At 43.3% G+C, this 18,701-nt stretch overlaps 2 protein-coding genes across 6 annotated transcripts in view; both read right to left on the reverse strand.

Annotated features, from left to right (window-relative positions):
- Window positions 1-1,815, reverse strand: part of COL9A3 (collagen type IX alpha 3 chain) — a 90,333-nt gene extending 88,518 nt beyond the window's left edge. Inside the window, exon 1 of one of the 3 annotated variants that reach the window (XM_039358183.1) lies at window positions 1,232-1,815. In XM_039358183.1, coding sequence (XP_039214117.1) covers window positions 1,232-1,504 — 273 coding nt within the window. In that variant the 5' untranslated portion in view covers window positions 1,505-1,815. The remainder of the gene's footprint in view (window positions 1-1,231) is intronic. The other 2 variants (XM_039358185.1, XM_039358184.1) reach the window with 2 other exon arrangements.
- A 3,894-nt stretch (window positions 1,816-5,709) lies between these two features.
- Window positions 5,710-16,236, reverse strand: LOC120314764 (MRG domain binding protein). Of its 3 annotated transcripts, XR_005558524.1 has the most exons (6): window positions 15,895-16,225; window positions 14,279-14,400; window positions 12,280-12,361; window positions 7,846-7,920; window positions 6,465-6,710; window positions 5,710-6,221 (listed from the first exon to the last, which is right to left on the reverse strand). XR_005558524.1 is itself a non-coding variant. In XM_039358195.1 (5 exons), exons 1-5 carry the CDS (start codon window positions 16,191-16,193, stop codon window positions 6,520-6,522), a joined length of 729 nt encoding a protein of 242 aa, XP_039214129.1. In that variant the 5' UTR covers window positions 16,194-16,236; the 3' UTR covers window positions 5,710-6,519. The 3 variants fall into 3 exon arrangements, 2 of the variants coding, with proteins under 2 accessions (XP_039214129.1, XP_039214128.1); XM_039358195.1 differs by having other exon boundaries at window positions 5,710-6,710; window positions 15,935-16,236; XM_039358194.1 differs by having other exon boundaries at window positions 5,710-6,710; window positions 15,895-16,224.
- Window positions 16,237-18,701: the final 2,465 nt, after the last annotated feature.

An 18,701-nucleotide genomic window follows, 5' to 3' on the forward strand; every position in this document is an offset into this window, starting at 1 on the left:
TGGATTTTTCTTCCCTAATCTTAGAATTTGCATGAAAAGGGACAAGACTGTCTGAAACAGAAAGGGGAAAAAAAAATCTTATCTGCCGAATTTTTATTTATTTGTTTTTTGAGTGTCAACTACTCTTAAAGGACTGTTACAATTGTTTTGAATTGTCCCTAAATGTGGTGAGAAATGCTGTACAGAGAGTCCTCAGCTTATGACCAGGGCTGAGCCCCAAATTTGCATTGCTAAGCAAGACATTTGTTGAGTTTCCCCCCATTTTATGGCCTTTTTGCCAGTTGTTGAAGTGACTCACTTATTGTTGTAACGGACAGGCAGATGCTTCAAAGGTTTAAAACCAGCACCTTGAATTGGACCCAAGCGCAAATTAGGAATCTGGGAGTAGAGGTAGTTCTCAACTTGTGACGATTGAGCCCCAAATTTATGTTGTTAAGTGAGATGGTTGTTAAGTAAGTTTGCCCCATTTTATGACTTTTCTTGCCATAGCTATTAAGTGAATCACTGTAGTTGTTAAGAATAACATGGCTGTTAGGTGAATTTGGCTTCCCCCACTGACTTTGCTGGTCAGAAGGCCGCCAAAGGTGATCACGTGACCCCGGGGTCACTGCAACAGTCATAAATATGAGTCAGTTGCCAAGTACCTGAATTTTAATCGCAGGATCATGGGGACGCTGCAACGGTCCTAAGTGTGAAAAAACGGTCCAAAGTCACTTTTTTTAGTGTTGCTGTTAACTTCGAACGGTCACTATAAAGCAGTGGTTCTCAACCTTTCTAATGCTGTGACCCCATAATACAGTTCCCTATGTTGTGGTGACCCCCAAGTGGGTGTGGCCACCAATAAGAGGGAGTAGGACAGCTAGGGAAAAGGGAAAAAAATGGCGGACAGCATGGTTTGGTGACCCCCATGAAATGGTCGTTTGACCCCAAATGGGGTCCCGACCCACAGGTTGAGAACCACTGCTATAAAGGAACTGTCGTAAGTCGAGAACTACCTGTATACCGAACCGTCCCCAGTCGGTGTATTCTGCCCTAGCTGAAACATCCAGCTACTCTTCAAGGGCAGCCCTACGTCTAGCGCATTACAGTAGTCCAACCTAGAACCGACTAGGGATTGAATGCCCGATGGCTGAGGCCCCCAATTTAGGAACAGGCGCAACACACAGCCCCCTGAAAGTCCTCGTAACTACGACTGCCTCCTGCTCTTCTTTGTTCCCTGGAAATCTCTCACCTGGGTAGCGGAGGCCCACTTCGGGTTGGTCGGCCACCAGCTGTGTTTCTCTCCGGCTTTGGATTCTTCCAGGTGAGCGGCTCGAGAAGCCGGTTCCCGGGTCTTCTTCTCCCGCTTCCCTTCCTCCTCCTCCTCTTCCTCCTTTCCCTCCTCTTCATCTTCCCAAGTGGAATCGTACTCCCAAAGACCTCCGTCTTCTTCCTCTTCCTCCTCCTCCTCCTCCCCTTCGCTGGCTTGATCCTTCTCCTTCCCCGCTCTCACCCGAGCCGCCATGGCTGCGCAGGGGACAGCCCTCTCGACCGGCACGGAAGAAAGGAAAGCGAAAGAGACGCGGGAAAAAAAAAAAAGCAAGCAAGCAAGAAGGCGACGGCGAGATCAAAGTGAAAGGCACGTGGGTGGAAAGCGAGGAGGAGGAGGAGGGGGCAGCGCAAGAGCCGGCCTCCAACCCTGACCGCAGCCCGGCTTGGGCTGCACGCTCATTGGCTGGCCCGCGTTCCTTCCGAACGTTGGGAAATCCTCTACGTTCTAGAATGGAATGCTGAAGCACGGAGGGGGGGGGGCGCCACTGGTTAATCTGCTCGGTTTCCCTCTCCAGGCGTTGATTGACAGAGACCACCGCCCCCCCCTCCGCCGGGGCGTGTCTCGTTCCTTGTTAACCCTTCGCCGAACCACCCTTAACACGCAATATTGTATTCCCACGACATCCTGATTGGCGAATGAATGCATCATCTTTCGTTGTAACGAGTGGCGCCAACTCTGCCTGTGTGGCCGGTTTGTCCTAAGGGTGTTGTTTACCCAACATTACATTAAGTCGATTTATTTCGGTAATTATTACAACAGGAAGGATTTCTACTGGATTGTGCTGACGGTGCAGGCTTTTAAGAGTCAAATAACAGACGTGACGCGATACCAGGAAGTAGGAATGAATGGGCGACACGAAAGCACATTTTCAGATGGGGGAAAAAAAATCCCAGTTGTGTTTAAAAAATAGATTTACCCACAGATATGTGAGGAGATTGCAATTATAGGTATATCTGTATCCTTTCCGAGTTGAAGAATAAGAAAATGGCACAAAGTACAGGTAGTCCTGAACAATAGTTGGTTTAAGGACGGTTCAAATTGCAACGGCACTGAAAAAAGTGACTTAGGTGGGTTTTCACACTTATGACCGTTGCAGCATCCTCATGGTCACATGATCAAAGTCAACCGGCTCATATTTATGAAGCTGGCGGTAACGCAAGGTCATGTGATCCCCTTTTGTGATCCTCAGACAAGCAAAGCCAATGGGGAAACCAGATTCGCTTAACATAACTGCAGTGATTCACTTAAGCAAGGTCATAAAATGGAGCAAAACTCACTTAACAACAGATTTCTCATTTAGCAACAGAAATTTGGGGCTCAATTGTGGTCGAAGGTTGAGGACTGCGTGTACTTGATTTTATAGCAAAAAAACTAGTCTGAATATTGCAACGTTTAAAAAAAAAACTCTATACCAGGGATAGGCGACCTTGGCTCTTTTATGACTCGTAGACTTCTACTCCCAGAATTCCTGAGCCAGCATGGCTCAGCTTGGAAACCTCTTCCTTTTCCCTCAGCATGGCTGGCTCAGGAATTCTGGGAGTTGAAGTCTACGAGTCATAAAAGGGCCAAGGTTGCCTACCCCTGCTCTATACATTTAATAGCTCTTTAGGGTTTCAATCCCGCTTGGTAAGTGTACATATGAAAGGTTTCTATTTTGCAAAACATTTGTCTATTTTTCTGAGTTTCTGATGCCATTCCCACAGTAAGATTTGGATAATAAGGCTGAGCATGTTTTATTTTCGGCTATTGTTGTTTTAAATAGACCCAAAAGGCTTACAAGGAGTCCTGGACAGGACCACAATTGAGCACCTTTATGTTGCTAAGTGAAACGGTTAAGGGGGTTTTGCCCCCGTTTCACGGCCTTTCTTGCCAAGATAGTTAAGTGAATCACTGCATTTGTTTTAAGTCAGTGAATCTGGTTTACACACATTGACTTTGCTGATCAGATCGCAAAAGGTGATCTTACAAGACCCCGAGACACGGGAACCATCACAAATATGAGCCAGTTGCCAAGCGTCCAAATTTTGATCATGGGGCCACAGAGATGCTACAGTGATTGTTAAGTATGAAAAACAGTCATAAAGTCACTTTTTTCAGTGCCATTTTAAGTTCAGTCACTAAATGAAGGTTTCAGGTTGAAGATTACCTGTGCAATTTTGCTGTTTTTAGTTGATCCTGGTAAAGGTGATAAGAGATATGTTGTGTTGTTGTTTTTTCTAGAATAATAAGGCTGCACATACGTAAACAGGGCTTTAGTACAACTCAAAAAGAGCCAGAATCAAGAAAAGCTCCAGCTTCAATACATGTAGCCAATTAATTTTATTACACTTAATTAACTGCACTGTGATAATGTGAGTCCCTTTGAACTGCAAGATGGGAGGCTAATAAATTTGATAATAAAAAAATAAAAGAGCATGTAATTAAGTACACTTAATGATTGCATTGTTATTAACCTAAAGGTTGATTATGTTAACTCTACATTAGTTCTCTTCAGGTATTTGTGCTGTAACGTTCTGTGTAATCTTAAGTTTCTTTAGTTAGTTCGTGCTTGGGTGTATGGTGCAAATTTATAAAAATCAATTTACTTTATAACGAAAGCCAGGTGCATTGAGTTAGCACAGCTAATAAAAAGCTGTGGATGATGAGCAAGAATTGAGGATAATTGTAGGGGGTTACCAGGCTGATCCCAAAGGCGGAGTCAAATGCATCATCAGTTTGGATTCTCTACGCCACCATCAGGGATCTAAGTCCTGCCCCCCCTCCCCAAAAAATCTGTTAACTCTTATCTAGTACCAATTTGCCTTGAATGTTGATAGATCAGATTCTTACATATACTGTAGGTAGCATGGAATAAATTCATTGTACTTTTGAACTCTGTCCTGGCTCCTGATTTCTTGTGCCTGACAGACACATGCCATGTTACCAAAAGTCAAACTTTATATTTGTTTCCTGATATTGGATGTGCAAAGGTTAAGGCATGGGGTTTTTTGATTTCTGGTGATACATGTCACCTGACCCAGTTAGGTGTTTTGGCCCCGTGGATGCAAATGTGTGTGGTTCCTCAGATTCAAAGGCCACAATGTTTTATGAATTATGTAATTAGTCCATTTCTAAACCGCCATCCACCACTTAAAAGAAATGATACAATCGGCTAAGACAGTAGTTCTCAACCTTTCTAATGCCGCGACCCCATAATACAGTTCCCCATGTTGTGGTGACCCCCAACCACTTATACATCACCGGGTGCCAGGGGCGTGGCCAAAGAAAAGGGGGGAAAATGGCGGACAGCCTTGTTTGGCAACTCCCATGAAATGGTCGTTCGACCCCAAATGGGGTCCCGACCCACAGGTTGAGAACCACTGGGCTAAGAACACAACTAGTCCTCTACTTATGACTGCTTGCTTAGCGAATGTTTGAAATTACAATCTCCCTAGAAAAAGGGACTTATAACCTAGTTCCAAAGTTCCGACAGGCACCCTTCCCCACTGACACGTGTCTGCATTTCAGGTTCAATTACAGTCATAGGCCGAGAACCAGGCCTGTATCGCATTGATGAGAAATCAACAAGAGGCTGGAGAAAATCACTGGCTGCTTGCAAGAATTAAAAGCTGATCAATAACTGAGCTATTCTTAGAACTCGGTGAAATAAACCTAACTCTCAACTTCTGAAACGAACCTGGCTGAAGCCACACAGGTTGGAGGTGTACGTGCATGGCTGTAGGTCTCCCTCGCTGTGTTATTGAAAGAACGCCTGAAGGAGTCCAACTGTCAAGTTCTGAAACGAACCTGGCTGAAGCCATCTTTGTCGTTCTCAGGTGCCACACAGGTTGGGTGGGTGGAAGAAACCGAAAGGATTGCTAGCTTAAATACAGAGTGATCCCGTGGGAACCGAGGTCATTCCCACAGCTGCTGGAAGGGGGGAAGGAGAAGTGTCACGGAGCCCGCCAATTGCCCTCATTGGGTTGCGTGTTCATTAGCGTAGTAGGGGGAGGGAAGTGTAACACTTAGCTACATTGAATTCCTAGGGCAGGGGCAGGCAACCTTGGCTCTTTTATGACTCGTGGACTTCAACTCCCAGAATTCTTGAGCCAGCCATGCTGAGGGGAAAGGGAGAGGTTTCCAAGCTGAGCCATGGCGGCTCAGGAATTCTGGGAGTTGAAGTCCACGAGTCATAAAAGAGCCAAGGTTGCCATTCCCTGGGATAGGGGGCAAAATTTAGAGTTGGTTTCACTTTTGACCGTTCCGATATTATGTATCTAAAACCATGTTCTTTGAGGAAACTTCAAGCCTCGGAGTTCTGATTTGTTTGGGTCCATTAGTCGGAACTTTGATACTAACTTAATGTAGGGTGTAAAATGAAAAGGGTTGGAATGAAAAACGAAATGGACTAGAACTCATTTTATCGAACAGCAGAAATTTATTCAAACAGAATGTTGAATCTTACTGTAACTGTTCTGATACTGTTTTTCTTACAAAAGATGTTTTCTAAATCCCTCCCAATTCAGGCAAGAAAATTTTACTATCGGATCATAGAGAAACACTAAGAGAGTTCGACTTTTAACACCTGTGCGTATAAACTCAGCACATTTTCAAGTAAAAACATAAACCTACTTCCAAAATAGTTTAAATAGCAAAATTACCCGAACCTCTGTTTAAGAATTTCTGCAAAAAAATACTTCTTCTTTAAAACAATCAGTAAATTAAATAATGAATAAAAAAAATCCCCACATATATCTATATATATATACATACAACTATACAGCGTACTCTCTTCTGCTACCAGGCAATACACCTGACTAATCCCAGGATATATAAACTCCATTGTTTTTTGGCAAGTTCCGATTCTGGCTATGTAGAATTGTGCTGCAGTCACCAAAATGAGTAGCTCCAGTCCAAAACACGGAAGTCTCTAAAAATGTAAATAAAAAAACTGATGCTCCTTGGTTCCCACAGATCCAGGTGTGATACTAAGTATGTAGTTTGCATCTGATAGCAAAAAGAAATGTCGGACTTGTGCATTTGCTGTAAAGCCTCCCTCTCTTCCTAAAATTTGGGGGACAAAGTTACCATTTGCTTCCCTTTAGAGGGGCGATGACCAGTTTCCCCCACTTTGTCTCCCGCATTCAACACTGATGGGCTAACTAGGACCTACCATTTTTTTCCCTGCTCAGACTTCAGGGTACACTGCAGGATTGTTTTGCCATCCTTTAGGTCCTGCGCCTTTTTGCTGCGCTGGGGCTGGAGGGATTGCTGTTTGCATTTAAGACCTTCTCTGTGACTCTGTTCCGCTTTCTCTTATCTCCTCCTTCTTTGCATCCGGGCTCAGAGGAGCTTCGTTCCTTCTCTTTACTGCTGGGTTTTTCAGTGGCTTTTGTCAGGTTCCCCAGAGAAGCATAAACTGAAACAAAATGATCAGACCACGATTTGAACGACATCTCCAATTCCAGGCTGCAATGGATTTGCACGCACTTCTTTCCATATGCGATTGTAGCTTTTGTTAAGAAATATACTTTAACATAACGCCTAGTTTAACGAAGAGAAGGACGAGGGGGAACACGATAGCCGTGTTCCAGTATCTCAGGGGCTGCCCCAAAGAAGAGGGAGTCAAGCCATCCTCCAAAGCGCCTGAAGGCAGGACAAGAAGCAACGGATGGAAACTAATCAAGGAGAGAAGCAACCTAGAACTAAGGAGAAACTTCCTGACAGTGAGAACAATTAACCAGTGGAACAACTTGCCTCTAGAAGTTATGGGAACTCCATCACTAAAGGTTTTTAAGAAGAGATTGGGCAACCATTTGTCCGAAATGGTATAGGGTTTTCTGCCTGAGCAGGGGGTTGGACTAGATGACCTCCAAGGTCTCTTCCAACTTTATTATTATTATTACTATTATTATAATCTATAAAACGTGGCCATTCTATCCACAATTTGTCCGATTCTTCTTTTTGTATCTAGTTAACTACAGGTAGTCCTCGCGATACGACTGTAATGTAACCTGTCCGTCATGGTCGTATGTTGTAATGAGTTGTTTGGTCGTGTGACTGAGCCAGTTTTACTATTTTTGTGGCAGTCGTTAAGCAAATCACCATGGCTGTTCAGCAAGCCAATGACTTGCTACGGGGGTGTTTTTCTAAAAACTGGGAATGCTTGTTTTTGGCAGAACTGGCATAAAAACGTGGTCACATGACTGGGGGACACAGCAAACGGCTGTTGCCAAACACTTGAAATTTGGCCACAGAAAGAGCCCGACCGTCAGAATTTTGAATATATATTGAGATCTCATGAATAGGGATAGAGTTATAGTTTTGGGGACTTCTGGGGCTTGAAGTTCACGTATCTTAAGGTTGCCACAGTTGAAAAGAATTGCAACAGGCCAGTTTTCTCACCTCTTAACAATGCACGATCTCTTTCAACCCCAATCCTTTGTAGACACTCTGCCTTCTGAAACATTTTTTTTCATGACATGCACATGTGAGGACTAACAAGGGCCAAAATCCTGTCTTATAGAAGAGGTGTCTTTCATCTAGCAAAATACCTTCTTCAGCAGCTGAGTGCCCTTCCATCTCTTCCTTTATTTCTTCCTTCACATCGTCTTCTATCATCACTTTACCTGTGCAAAAAATGAGAAGCAGATCAGTGGGAAAGCAGGGAATTTTAATGTCTTCCTTCAGATGACCTTGAGAAGGTCTCCCAAGTGTGTTTGGGGCAAAAAGATTATTTTCATCTCCAGTTCCTGCTATCACCAAAAGCCCTTCAAATCATTTGAAACTAGATTTTTTTTTTGAAGCATGGGCTGGAGAAAACAAAACAAAACAAAACAATCCATAGCCCCTAAAGCAGTGGTTCTCAACCTTTTTAATGCTGCGACCCCCAACCGGTCATAAGTCGAGGACTACTCAATCGGTTGTAAGTCGAGAACTACTCAACTGGTGCAGCACCGTTTGCAGAATGGGACTTTTGGCGGGCTCAGCAGGGCAGAGACAGCCTGGACAATTCCTATTGGCTTTTGAAAGCCAATAGAATTAGACTCTATTCAAGAGAGTCTATTCTATTGGCTTTCAAAAGCCAATAGAATAAAAGGGAGTAGCACAGCTAAGGAAAAGGGGAAAAAAATGGCGGACTGCATTGTTGGGCGACCCCCGTGAAATGGTCATTTGACCCCAAATGGGGTCGCGACCCACAGGTTGAGAACCACTGCCCTAAAGCAAAGAAGCAAGAAATGAGCAATAATTTCAGGGCTTGTAGAAAATGGCAGAAAGTAGAAAAATTTTGGTTATAACACAGAATTAGAAAAATGGCAAAATTTATGGGAAAGAAACTATAAACTGACAATGTCAACTTTCTATAAAGAAAACTAATACAAATTGTTTTATACAGTAGGTGGCATTCGCCACCAGCAAGATTAGCAAAAATGTTTTAAAAATATGTCAGATAGATGTTGGAAATATAAACGTAAGTCAGGCATGTATTATCATGTTTGGTGGACATGTGATAAAGAATTATTGGAAAAAGATACATGCCTGGCTAGAACAGATGTTAGGAGAACATATTGATTTTAAACCTGAACTTTTTTTATTAGGCATAATGCCAGAAAAGACTAATAAACAAAGCTTATACTTGACTTTGCATGTCACAACAGCGGCAAGAATTATATTTGCGCAACACTGGAAAAATGAAGGAATACCATCAGATGAAGAAACAATTAAAAAAATACTAGAATGCGCAGAGATGGAGAGATGGACTATGAGACTGAAAGAAAAAAAAGAAACGGACTATTATCGGACCTGGAATTTATTTTACCATTGGCTGGAGGAACGAAGAAAGGATTAGGAATTAAATATGTATTAGTATGTAAACTCAAGACAGCATGTTGGTTGAAAAATTACTATTGTATGTATGGAAAAAAACGAATTAAAAAAAACTTATACAAAGAAAATGGTAGAAAGTCATATGTATTTTTTCAGTTTACATTCAACCGGTGCTGTCCTAAAACCCCTTTTTTTGTTTGGCGCAAAAAAGAGGACATTCCTATTCCATCTCTAAAACTGATGCCATCATGACCTAAGTCAGTGATGGTGAACCTTTTAGAGACCGACTGCCCAAACTACAACCCAAAACCCACTTATTTATCGCAAAGTGCCAGGGCCGCATCAGCATTGTGGTGCCCTCATGGGGGGGGGGCAGGGAGGCACCTCTGAGTGCCGCCTCTGGCATTCAAAAACCGAAGACGCAAAAATGGGCCACCGTGTTGCAAGGCGCAAAAACGGCCGTGCCGTGGGGTACAGATACAAGGCGCTGCACCATGCAAGAACGGGGGCAGGGCTAGTGAGTATCATGCAGGCACTAGCTCCGCCCCATTTGCAGCATGTGTGTGCTCGCGGCCCCGTGCACGCATGCATGCATGTAAAATGCTTCCCCCTCCCTTTTCTTCCAGTCCACCAATCGACAATGGTTGGTGACCTCTGCTCTACCACCTCTACTTGAGCTTGCTAGTTGGCTGCTTCACCTCCTTTGTGCTAGGCAGGGCTCCTGCTCCGGGCGGCAGTGGCGGCCTGATAGACCTGCTGCTGGTGCCGGTGGCGCATGTGCTAACAGAGAGGGCTCGTAGTACCGCCTCTGGCACACGTGCCATAGGTTCGCCACCATTGACCTAAATCTAACTATAGTTTTGCAAAGGGATGTCTCCGTGCTCGCTGCCCATTCCTCTTCCCATACGTCAACAGCTTTCAAAGTACAGGTAGTCCTCAACTTACAACCACAATCTGAGCCCAAAATTTATGCTGCTAAGTGAGACACTGGTTAAGTGAGCATTGACCCATGTTACGGCCTTTCTTGCCACAGTTGTTAATTGTGAGTCACTGCAACTGTTAAGTTAGTTAATGCACTTGTAAAATGAATCTGGCTTCCCCATTGACTTTGCTCGTCAGAAGGTCGCAAAAGGGGATCACATGACCCGGGGATGGTGCGACCGTCATAAACATGAGTCAGTTGCCATGTGTCTGAATTTTGATCACGTGACCCTGGGGACGCTGCAAGAGTTGTGTGAAAAATGTTCGCAAGTCACTTTTTCAGTGCTGTTGTAACTCTGAACGGCCACAAAATGAATGTAAGTCGCGACTACCTGTACCTTTTCTATCCAGAAAACATTGAAAGGAACATCGGATTTACTTTAATTGCTCCCTTTCCTCCAAAGATGAATAGCATCCTCCTAGATCAGGGGTAGGCAACCTTGGCTCTTTTAGGACTCGTGGACTTCAACTCCCAGAATTCCTGAGCCAGCCATGCTGAGAGGAAAAGGACAGGTTTCCAAGCTGAGCCATGCTGGCTCAGGAATTCTGGGAGTCGAAGTCCACGAGTCCTAAAAGAGCCAAGGTTGCCTACCCGTCCTAGATGGAAATTTTCTCTCTCCCTTCAAGGCATGAGCTGTGCTCTTTTTTCAAGGACAAAATTCAGCAGCCTTCCTTAACCACACCATGGTCACTGCAAAAAATTCTGGCAGTTGAAGTCGATACATCTGGAAGGCTCCGAAGACAGCTCAGGTTTACGAATTTCCCCAAACTTGTTGAAAATAGAGCAGGTTTACAAAGCCACTCCATTTTGGTCTGGAAGCTTTACCTGTGCTATCATTGGAAAGCCTTCAAAAAGGGATGCCAGTTTGGACGACGGCAGAAAACAAGCTGCGGCATTTCCATACACCTGCGCTGTCTTCAGAACGCCTTCAAAAAGACGCCACAGCTTGCTTTGAAAATTATGGATGCAAACTGAGGACTACCTGATGCTGAATTTTGGTCATTTGAAAACGTATCTTCCAGTGTAATGGCTTAGGCTGCAATTCTACGCAAACTTTGCATAGTGTCAAGGTGAGAAGAATGCTCATGCTATTTCGGCCATTATTACTTCTTAGCTTGCTTACAAACTCAGGGGAGAGGGGAAAGGAATGGAATGTGGATTTCAAGTTCCGAGCAGGCTGTGAGAATCAAGGTCACTAGTTCCAATATCTCAGGGGCTGCCCCAAAGAGGGAGTCAAGCTATTTTCCAAAGCGCCTGAAGGCAGGACAAGAAGCAACCGATGGAAACTAATCAAGGAGAGAAGCAACCTGGAACTAAGGAGAAACTTCCTGACAGTGAGAACAATTAACCAGTTGTTCAGAACAATTAATGTGTGGAACAACCTGCCTCCAGAAGCGGTGAATGCTCCAACACTGGAAGTTTTTAAGAAGAGACTGGACAGCCATTTGTCTGAAATGGTATAAGGTTTCCTGCTTCAGCAGGTGGTTGGACTAGATGGCTTCCAAGGTCCCTTCCAACATCATCATCATCATCATTATTCTTTTATTCATTAAACATGAACCTCAGTCAACTAAACTTTCGAATTGGCTGGCGCTGATGGTTGACACGGGTTGCTGCCAGCATCCTAGGTGTCAACCAGGTACCTCCTTAAAATATAAGATGTTCTGAGTAGCACAGTTTTTTGTAACATTGCTGGAGTTATTGCAGGAAGCTGCAGTTTCTTGATGTATTTTGCAAAGTTTTTGGACATAGTTCCCAATGCCCCGATGACAATGGGTACCACTGTTACATGTTTCATCCATAATCGCAGAGTTTTGTAATTTTTTCCAGTTCTTTTTATTATATTATTGTTATTGTTATTATTATTATTATTATTATTAGTTGTTTACAAAGAACTGAAGACTTTCTCTCGTAACATCTGTCTGAAGCTTAACTGGACAATGTAACCTGCACTATTAGTGAAAGGGGGGGGGGTTCTGTACTTTTATATGCTGAGTTTGGCGCCAAATAAGTTAGAGCTAGCTTTCCTCTCGTCTGTGCCAAAGTGATGTACTCAATAAAGTTTTGCATTAGAGATTGGACTGTCTCAGCTGTGCTTACTTTGTTGGCTTCATCAGTTGGAACCATGACAGTAAGATCCTTGTTTGTAAGAAATATACCGTACATCCAAATATCTCACCTTCTTTTACTTCTTGAAAAATTTCATCAGGGAGGATGAAGTTTTTTTCCGAATTGGGGAAAGGAAGAATCTCCGACTCGTGCTAAAAAACAAAACAAGAAATCTTTAAATAAACTGATTATGCCAACCTTTAGATTTTTTTTTCAAAATAAACATATACAAAATACGATTTTGCAATCCTGGCATAATATTTAGAAATAGCTCCTGCTTTGTTTCTAGTCCTTCTTTGTGTGTGTGTGTGTGTGTTTTCTTTCTGAGCTCTAAACTCGTTTAGCATATAAGATCAACACTTCTCAGTAGTTTGTTTTTAAAACTTGTATGTGTTGATGTTTGATTTTGCATTTATATTACTTCATTCTCTTATGTCTTTGTTTTTTATTGTATGACTGTACTGTGTGTTACAATCATGCTGTACAAAATTACTCTGTGTGGTATCACCGTTGCCTATGATACTGAAGATCAACAAATAAAATTTCCTTTAAAAATGAAAATATACAATAAAACTGCAATTTGTGTATCTTTCCCACATATTATACAATCCCCAAATGGGTGCTACAGATACATGGCATGTGCATAAGAAAAACATTAACTAGACCTAAACCACCATTGCCTTCTCAGATGAATTTTAGATCTTGTGATCTCTTCTCAATTTCCAAGCTTTTTCTCTGATCACAATATTTCAGTACATACAGAGCTTTCTGCAGGCCTAATATGGGATTACAGGACAGCTATTTAAAAAGCAAGGACAAGATGAAAGGATAAATGTGTGCACGATATAAAGCATATAATCATATATATTGTATCAACCCAAATAAATTCACTGCAGGATGAAGGTCTCTTTATTGCAGCGGTTCTCAACCTATGGGTCGCGACCCCATTTGGGGTCGATCGACCATTTTTCGGGGGTCGCCAAAGGTGGCGATCCGCCATTCCTCGTGGTGCCGCGCATGCGCGCCACGCATGGGGGGCGGCGCCATGCATGTGCGCCGCGCATGGGTCGCCGCCGTGCATGCGCATGGGTCGCAGCCGCGCACGCGCGCCGTGCGTGGGGGGCGTCGCGCATGGGGGGCGTCGCGCATGGGGGGCGCCGCGCATGCGCAGAACGTTTGTGGGATGTGGGTCGCCATCACACAAATGTTGAGAAGCACTGCTTTATTGAATGTTGGGGCCATAATCTACCCAGTTTGTCCAGTGTGGGTGGACAGACAGGGTTTTCTTTTGATTTCCCAATCTAGTGACTAGCCCCAAGTGATCCAGTCTGCTTGCATGCCAAAGGGAGGACTAGAATTTGGGTCTCCCCCACTTATAGTGCAACCCCTGAACTGCACTGGTTCTTATACCCAAATCTAACATCTAGCACAGTGATGGCGAATCTATGACATGCATGTCAAAGGTGACACAATGTTTTGGGTGACACACCAGTGTTCCCCAACACCCTGATTTTTGGAGGCTGTACAAAAATGGGGTGTGCTTTTGTCTGGTTCCACAAATGGGTTTCACTTGTCTTTCATGTTTATAATTATTTGACATTTATTTACATAATACATGGCACCACACACGATTGCACTGTAATTTTTAAAAAATAAATTAACTCTTTTGTTAGATGGGCTGATATGTCAACAGAGTTCAAGTTTGGCATTTTCTGAATTTTTGACACACTGAGCCCAAAAGGTGCAAGATTGCTGATTTAGCCCGTATTTCCAAGAGAGTGCTCTGGACCCAACAGAATTTCTTTGGTACTGTTATCAGCCTCAAAGTCAGGAGTTCCCAAAGACTAAAAAATAGCTCACGTGGAATCTTTTTGTCTGCCCACAACTGCAGCTCTGATGCACAATAGAGCATGGGGGATGGAAAGGACCACATAGCAATGGTTTCCCTCTGAAAGAACAAACTATCATCATTTCTACACCTGACCTGGGTTGCAGAGCAGGTGTTCTATGACCAGCCCTCATTGCTGTAATTCAGCAGAGATCTCTGTTTTTCACCTGTCAATGCTTACCAGTGCCTGCATGTCATACATTGTGCTCAAGTGGTCCCAGATAATTTTGGAAGAAATTTGCCTCCCAATATTCTGACTAAATTTATCTCGGATACAGATCATATGAAAATGGCGATTCACACCTGAAAGAGAAATAAAGAGTTAGAATGATAGAGAGTAGTAAATACTACATTAATTAATTAACACAAAAAGAAAGCCTCTTTTGTGTCACACTTAACTCCTGGTGGTTTATGCAGTATTTCTCAACCTTGACAACTTTAAAGATGCATGGATTTCAACTCCCAGAATTCCCTACCTAGAATGAGGAATTCTGGGAATTCAGCACAAACCTGAAAGTTTCCAAAGTTCAGAAACACTGATTTAATGGGCACATCCATGATTCTCTTTGGATGTTATACAGACGTTTAATTTTTTTTAGCATTCCCTGGAAGTCTCTAATTTAGTTATTATCCATAATTGTTCCTGTTTAATTTTCATGTCCAAACAGAGTTCCTGCTGAGGCCACAAACTACTTTATAAATACTGCAATACAAATCTCTTTCCCAAGATGCCTAGTTTAAAAACTCCACAGTGGATCAAGAATACAACTTGCCATATAGATTATCAGCTGATTTGATTGAAGGAAATAAGAAGTGCTTTTGATAAGAGAAAGGGAAATTTTTGCAAAAATGACATGCTTTATCCACCAAGCATAAATGGGTTTGTGGGGCAAATGAGAGTTAACAAATCAGCCATTTTTGTCTCTGTGAAGGTATGCATAAAGTAACAGATCACACTCCTTATGTCAAGTTAACATGGAAAACAAAAACAAACCCTCCAGGCTGCAATCAAGGAAAGCAAAACCTGATGGAAAAAAAATCATACACAAATAATTTAGATTCCAAGGTCTTCTTAGCCAAAGCTTACTCTCTTGTAAAGGCCAACATACAATCACGATGGAATATACAGCAACTACACAAACAATACAAATACAATCTGCTTCTGCCTGCAAGATCTTAGCACTAATTTGGGGTTTGTGAATTTCTGGGGGAGCTGGTCTGGATTTAAATTCCACATTCATAAAATGAGGGCTCCAACATCCAATACACTTTCTTCTCAATTCAATCCAAGAAAGAAGCAAAGCCAGAAGCTTCCTCCAGTGGAACTAAATATTTCAGGAGTCCTCTAAAATGAGCTCTAAACAAGAACACAGATCATTCCCTCATTCCAGTCCATTGAATCTGGGCTCTCCTGGTGGTCTCCCATCCAATAATAACCAGTAATAACCAAGGCCAGCTCAGCTACTTAAAGTCAAAGGCAGCTGGCTGCCCTGCAATTTGCTCTGGAAGAAAACAAAAAAAGATGCATTTTCAGTCCAAATGACCCCTTTCACTACTAAAGCCTGAAAAGTTAGAAAATCTTCTGCCTCCGGCCAGACAATAACTGCAATCCAGCGAAAATAGGCCGGTTTGGAAAGAAAGTCCCGGGCCGAAAGTGGAAGGCCCAGACCCCGCGCTACCGTTAAGGATCCCGCCCGCCTCCTCGCGCCCGCCTCGGCTGGAGCCACTACTCGAGGCCGAGGCTCGCCTTGCAGCCTGCTTCTCCACTCCCCCTCCCCCGCCCCGCCTAGCACTCACCGACTGGCTTGTGGCCCAGCATGGCGTGGAAGAGGCATACCTCCACTTCGGGGCTCCACACCACCGGCAACGGCAGCAGCAGCGGCGGCGGAGGCGGCGGCGGCGGACCCGCCGACGTGGCTGCCATCGCGGCCGAAGCGATAGCGGCCGCTGCAGCCGCCGCGTCCTCCGACGACGCTTGAGGCCCGGGCTCCATCGCCGCCGGAGCAGGCCCAAAGCCCAGGCCAGGGCAAGGGGGCTTCACCTCCGCCACCCCGGCCGAGCTCTCCGCTTCGCCCATGGCCGCCGCCGAGGCCCATCCGGAGGCCCAGCGCCCCCTGGCGGCCTCGCGGGGCTGCAGCATCAATGGCTGAGGATCCGCTCCCACCAGCTTTTGAGGCGAGTGAGTGGATTATGGGTTTAGGAGTCCTTAGTGCTGTCTGATCTTGGTTCTTTCATTACCCAACCTGGGTAACATCGTCACCGCTAGTCAGAGAGTAAAGTTTGCTCTCGTTTTATACAGGTAGCTCTGTATAGTTCATTTAGTGACCATTCAAAGTTACAACAGCACTGAAAAAAGTAACTGACCATTTTTCACACTTAGGACCGTTGCAGCATCCCCATAATCACGTGATCAAAATTTAAATGCTTGGCAACTGACCCATATTTGTGACCTTTTCATAAACAAAGTCAATGGGGAAGACAGATTTGTTTAACAACCATGTTACTAACTTATCAACAGCAGTGATTCACTTAACAACTGTGGCAAGAAAGGTCGGAAAATGGGGCAAAACCCACTTAACAAATGTCTCCCTTAACAACAGAAATGTTGGGCTCAATTGTGGTCGTAATTCTAGGACTGCCTGTAATGTTGTGGCTTGGCCTGGGGTGGTCTTAGAGATTTTTTGGTTGAATTCAAGGTTGGACTTTGATCGCTTGTGGGAACTTAAGGACTCCAGACTGATTCCTCTCTTGACTCCATCCCCAGGCTCTGCCTCTCCTTCTCCTACATTTGTTGTTCTTTTTATCCCAATACTTTTTCTGTTTATCACACCCAGTGGGACAATTCAACATTTGGGAGGTGACACATTTCCTCTCTTGAAGGCTTTGAGTAATTTATTGTTGGAGAGCCAGGGTTGTGTAATGGGGAAGGATCTGAATTGGAGCAAGGAGACCCAGTTTCAAGGTCTTCCATAATTACTGAAGTTCCCTGGGGAGTCTGGGCCAGGCATATTCTGTCCTAAGTCTATCCTACCTCTCAGGGTTGTTGTTGGGAGTACAAGACTGTCTTTTTTTTTAAAGAAAGAAATCTTCCCAAGTTCCAAATATCATTGGGCCAATCAGGTTTACCTCAGCTCAATCTACCCTACAGGGTTGTTGTTTGAAAAAAAATCAGAAGAAAGCTATGTTTGTTGCTTAGAACTCCTTAAAAAAAAGGTGAGGAATATATATATCAAAGAAATAAATACATTTGGGTTATACTGATAAAAGGGTATATTTGTAGTTCAGAGCTGAACTCCAATCAAGGAACAGCAAACAACAACCTAATTAAGGAACTACTAAAACCATTTCCACCAACATTGTCAGGGCCAGCCATTTGTATATAAAAATAAGAGTAAATCCCACTCCTTTCTAGCACTGATTACGTTACCTAGTTGGGTAATGAAACATCTGCAAGAAAAACAAGGTCAGAGGGCATCAAGGACCTCACATTTGGGTTATTCCCAGCCACAGTTGGGTGTGGGAGATGGGCACCGTAGTTTGACACACCTTGAAAGTAGCAGATTTAAGAAATGTTATAAGACTATTGAAGCTAGCACGAAATTGGGATGCCTCCTATCGGCTTCTTTCATTGAAAATAAAATTAAAACACTTTATGTTAAATATATAACACCTCACATTTATTAAATTTCTATATATAACAGTGCTTCTCAACCTTTTCTTCACTATGGGTCTCTTTAAATACCTTTTGTGGCCATGGACCATAGCTACGGACCCTCAAAACGTAACTCAAGATTTAAATCATAACATTTTTTCAAGCAGACCCCTTGTGGATCTGCGGACCACAGGTTGAGAATCACTAGACTATAACATTTATCCTACAATAAATGTATTAGTTCTTCACTAACTCACTTCACTAACTTATTCAAGGATCCAATAAATAAAATAATTTATTTAAACAGAAACTATCACCCTAACAGGGCAGATTTTAAGGTTTAATTACTGCAGATAATTAATCCATTACTGGAGATTTTCTAAAAGAGGTTTGACAGCTATTTGTCTTGAATGGTATGGGGGCTCCTGCTTGAATAAGGGATTTTTATTGCAACAAACCAGGCGTCTTCAAACTTGGCCCTTTTATGACTTGTGGACTTCAACTCCCAGAATTCCTCAGCCAATGTGCCTGGCTGAGGAATTCTGGGAGTTGAAGTTCACAAGTCATAAAAGGGCCAAGTTTGAAGACCCTTGCAACAAACATTGTGACATGAGGAAGATGTCAGAATGGATGATGAGAGTATTGGTTTATCACTCAGTCAGCTAGATTTTCAGACTGGATTTGGCATTTTTATCCACCTGAGTCCTTAAGGACCTAGGAGAGGCAGAGGTGAATGTTCGATGGGGTTAAAGCTATCGTCGCAGGATGTAAACTGTTCCAAGTAAGGCTGCCTTTTTCAACTGACTGATGTACTGCTATTATTAATTCCACAATCATAATGTCATCTTCCATTATGATTAGATGTAGGGTCAATTAGGTTAGACAGATTTCCACATCTGGAGTATTTGTTTATTTAATAGAGCATTTTTGTTAAATAGGGATGGGAAAGCTT

Source organism: Crotalus tigris, unplaced genomic scaffold (assembly GCF_016545835.1).
Source record: "Crotalus tigris isolate CLP2741 ecotype Arizona unplaced genomic scaffold, ASM1654583v1 scf7180000019004.2909048, whole genome shotgun sequence".
Taxonomy (NCBI): Eukaryota; Metazoa; Chordata; class Lepidosauria; order Squamata; family Viperidae; genus Crotalus; species Crotalus tigris.

Excerpts from the sequence above, each read along its gene's own strand:
- LOC120314764 (XM_039358194.1), bottom strand. The coding sequence starts at position 16,174 with ATGGGCGAAGCGGAGAGCTCGGCCGGGGTGGCGGAGGTGAAGCCCCCT. Across the intron at positions 14,401-15,894 it reads GCTGGGCCACAAGCCAGTCG|GTGTGAATCGCCATTTTCAT; the intron begins GTGAGTGCTAGG and ends TTTCTCTTTCAG. Across the intron at positions 7,921-12,279 it reads TTTTCAAGAAGTAAAAGAAG|GTAAAGTGATGATAGAAGAC; the intron begins GTGAGATATTTG and ends TTTTTTGCACAG.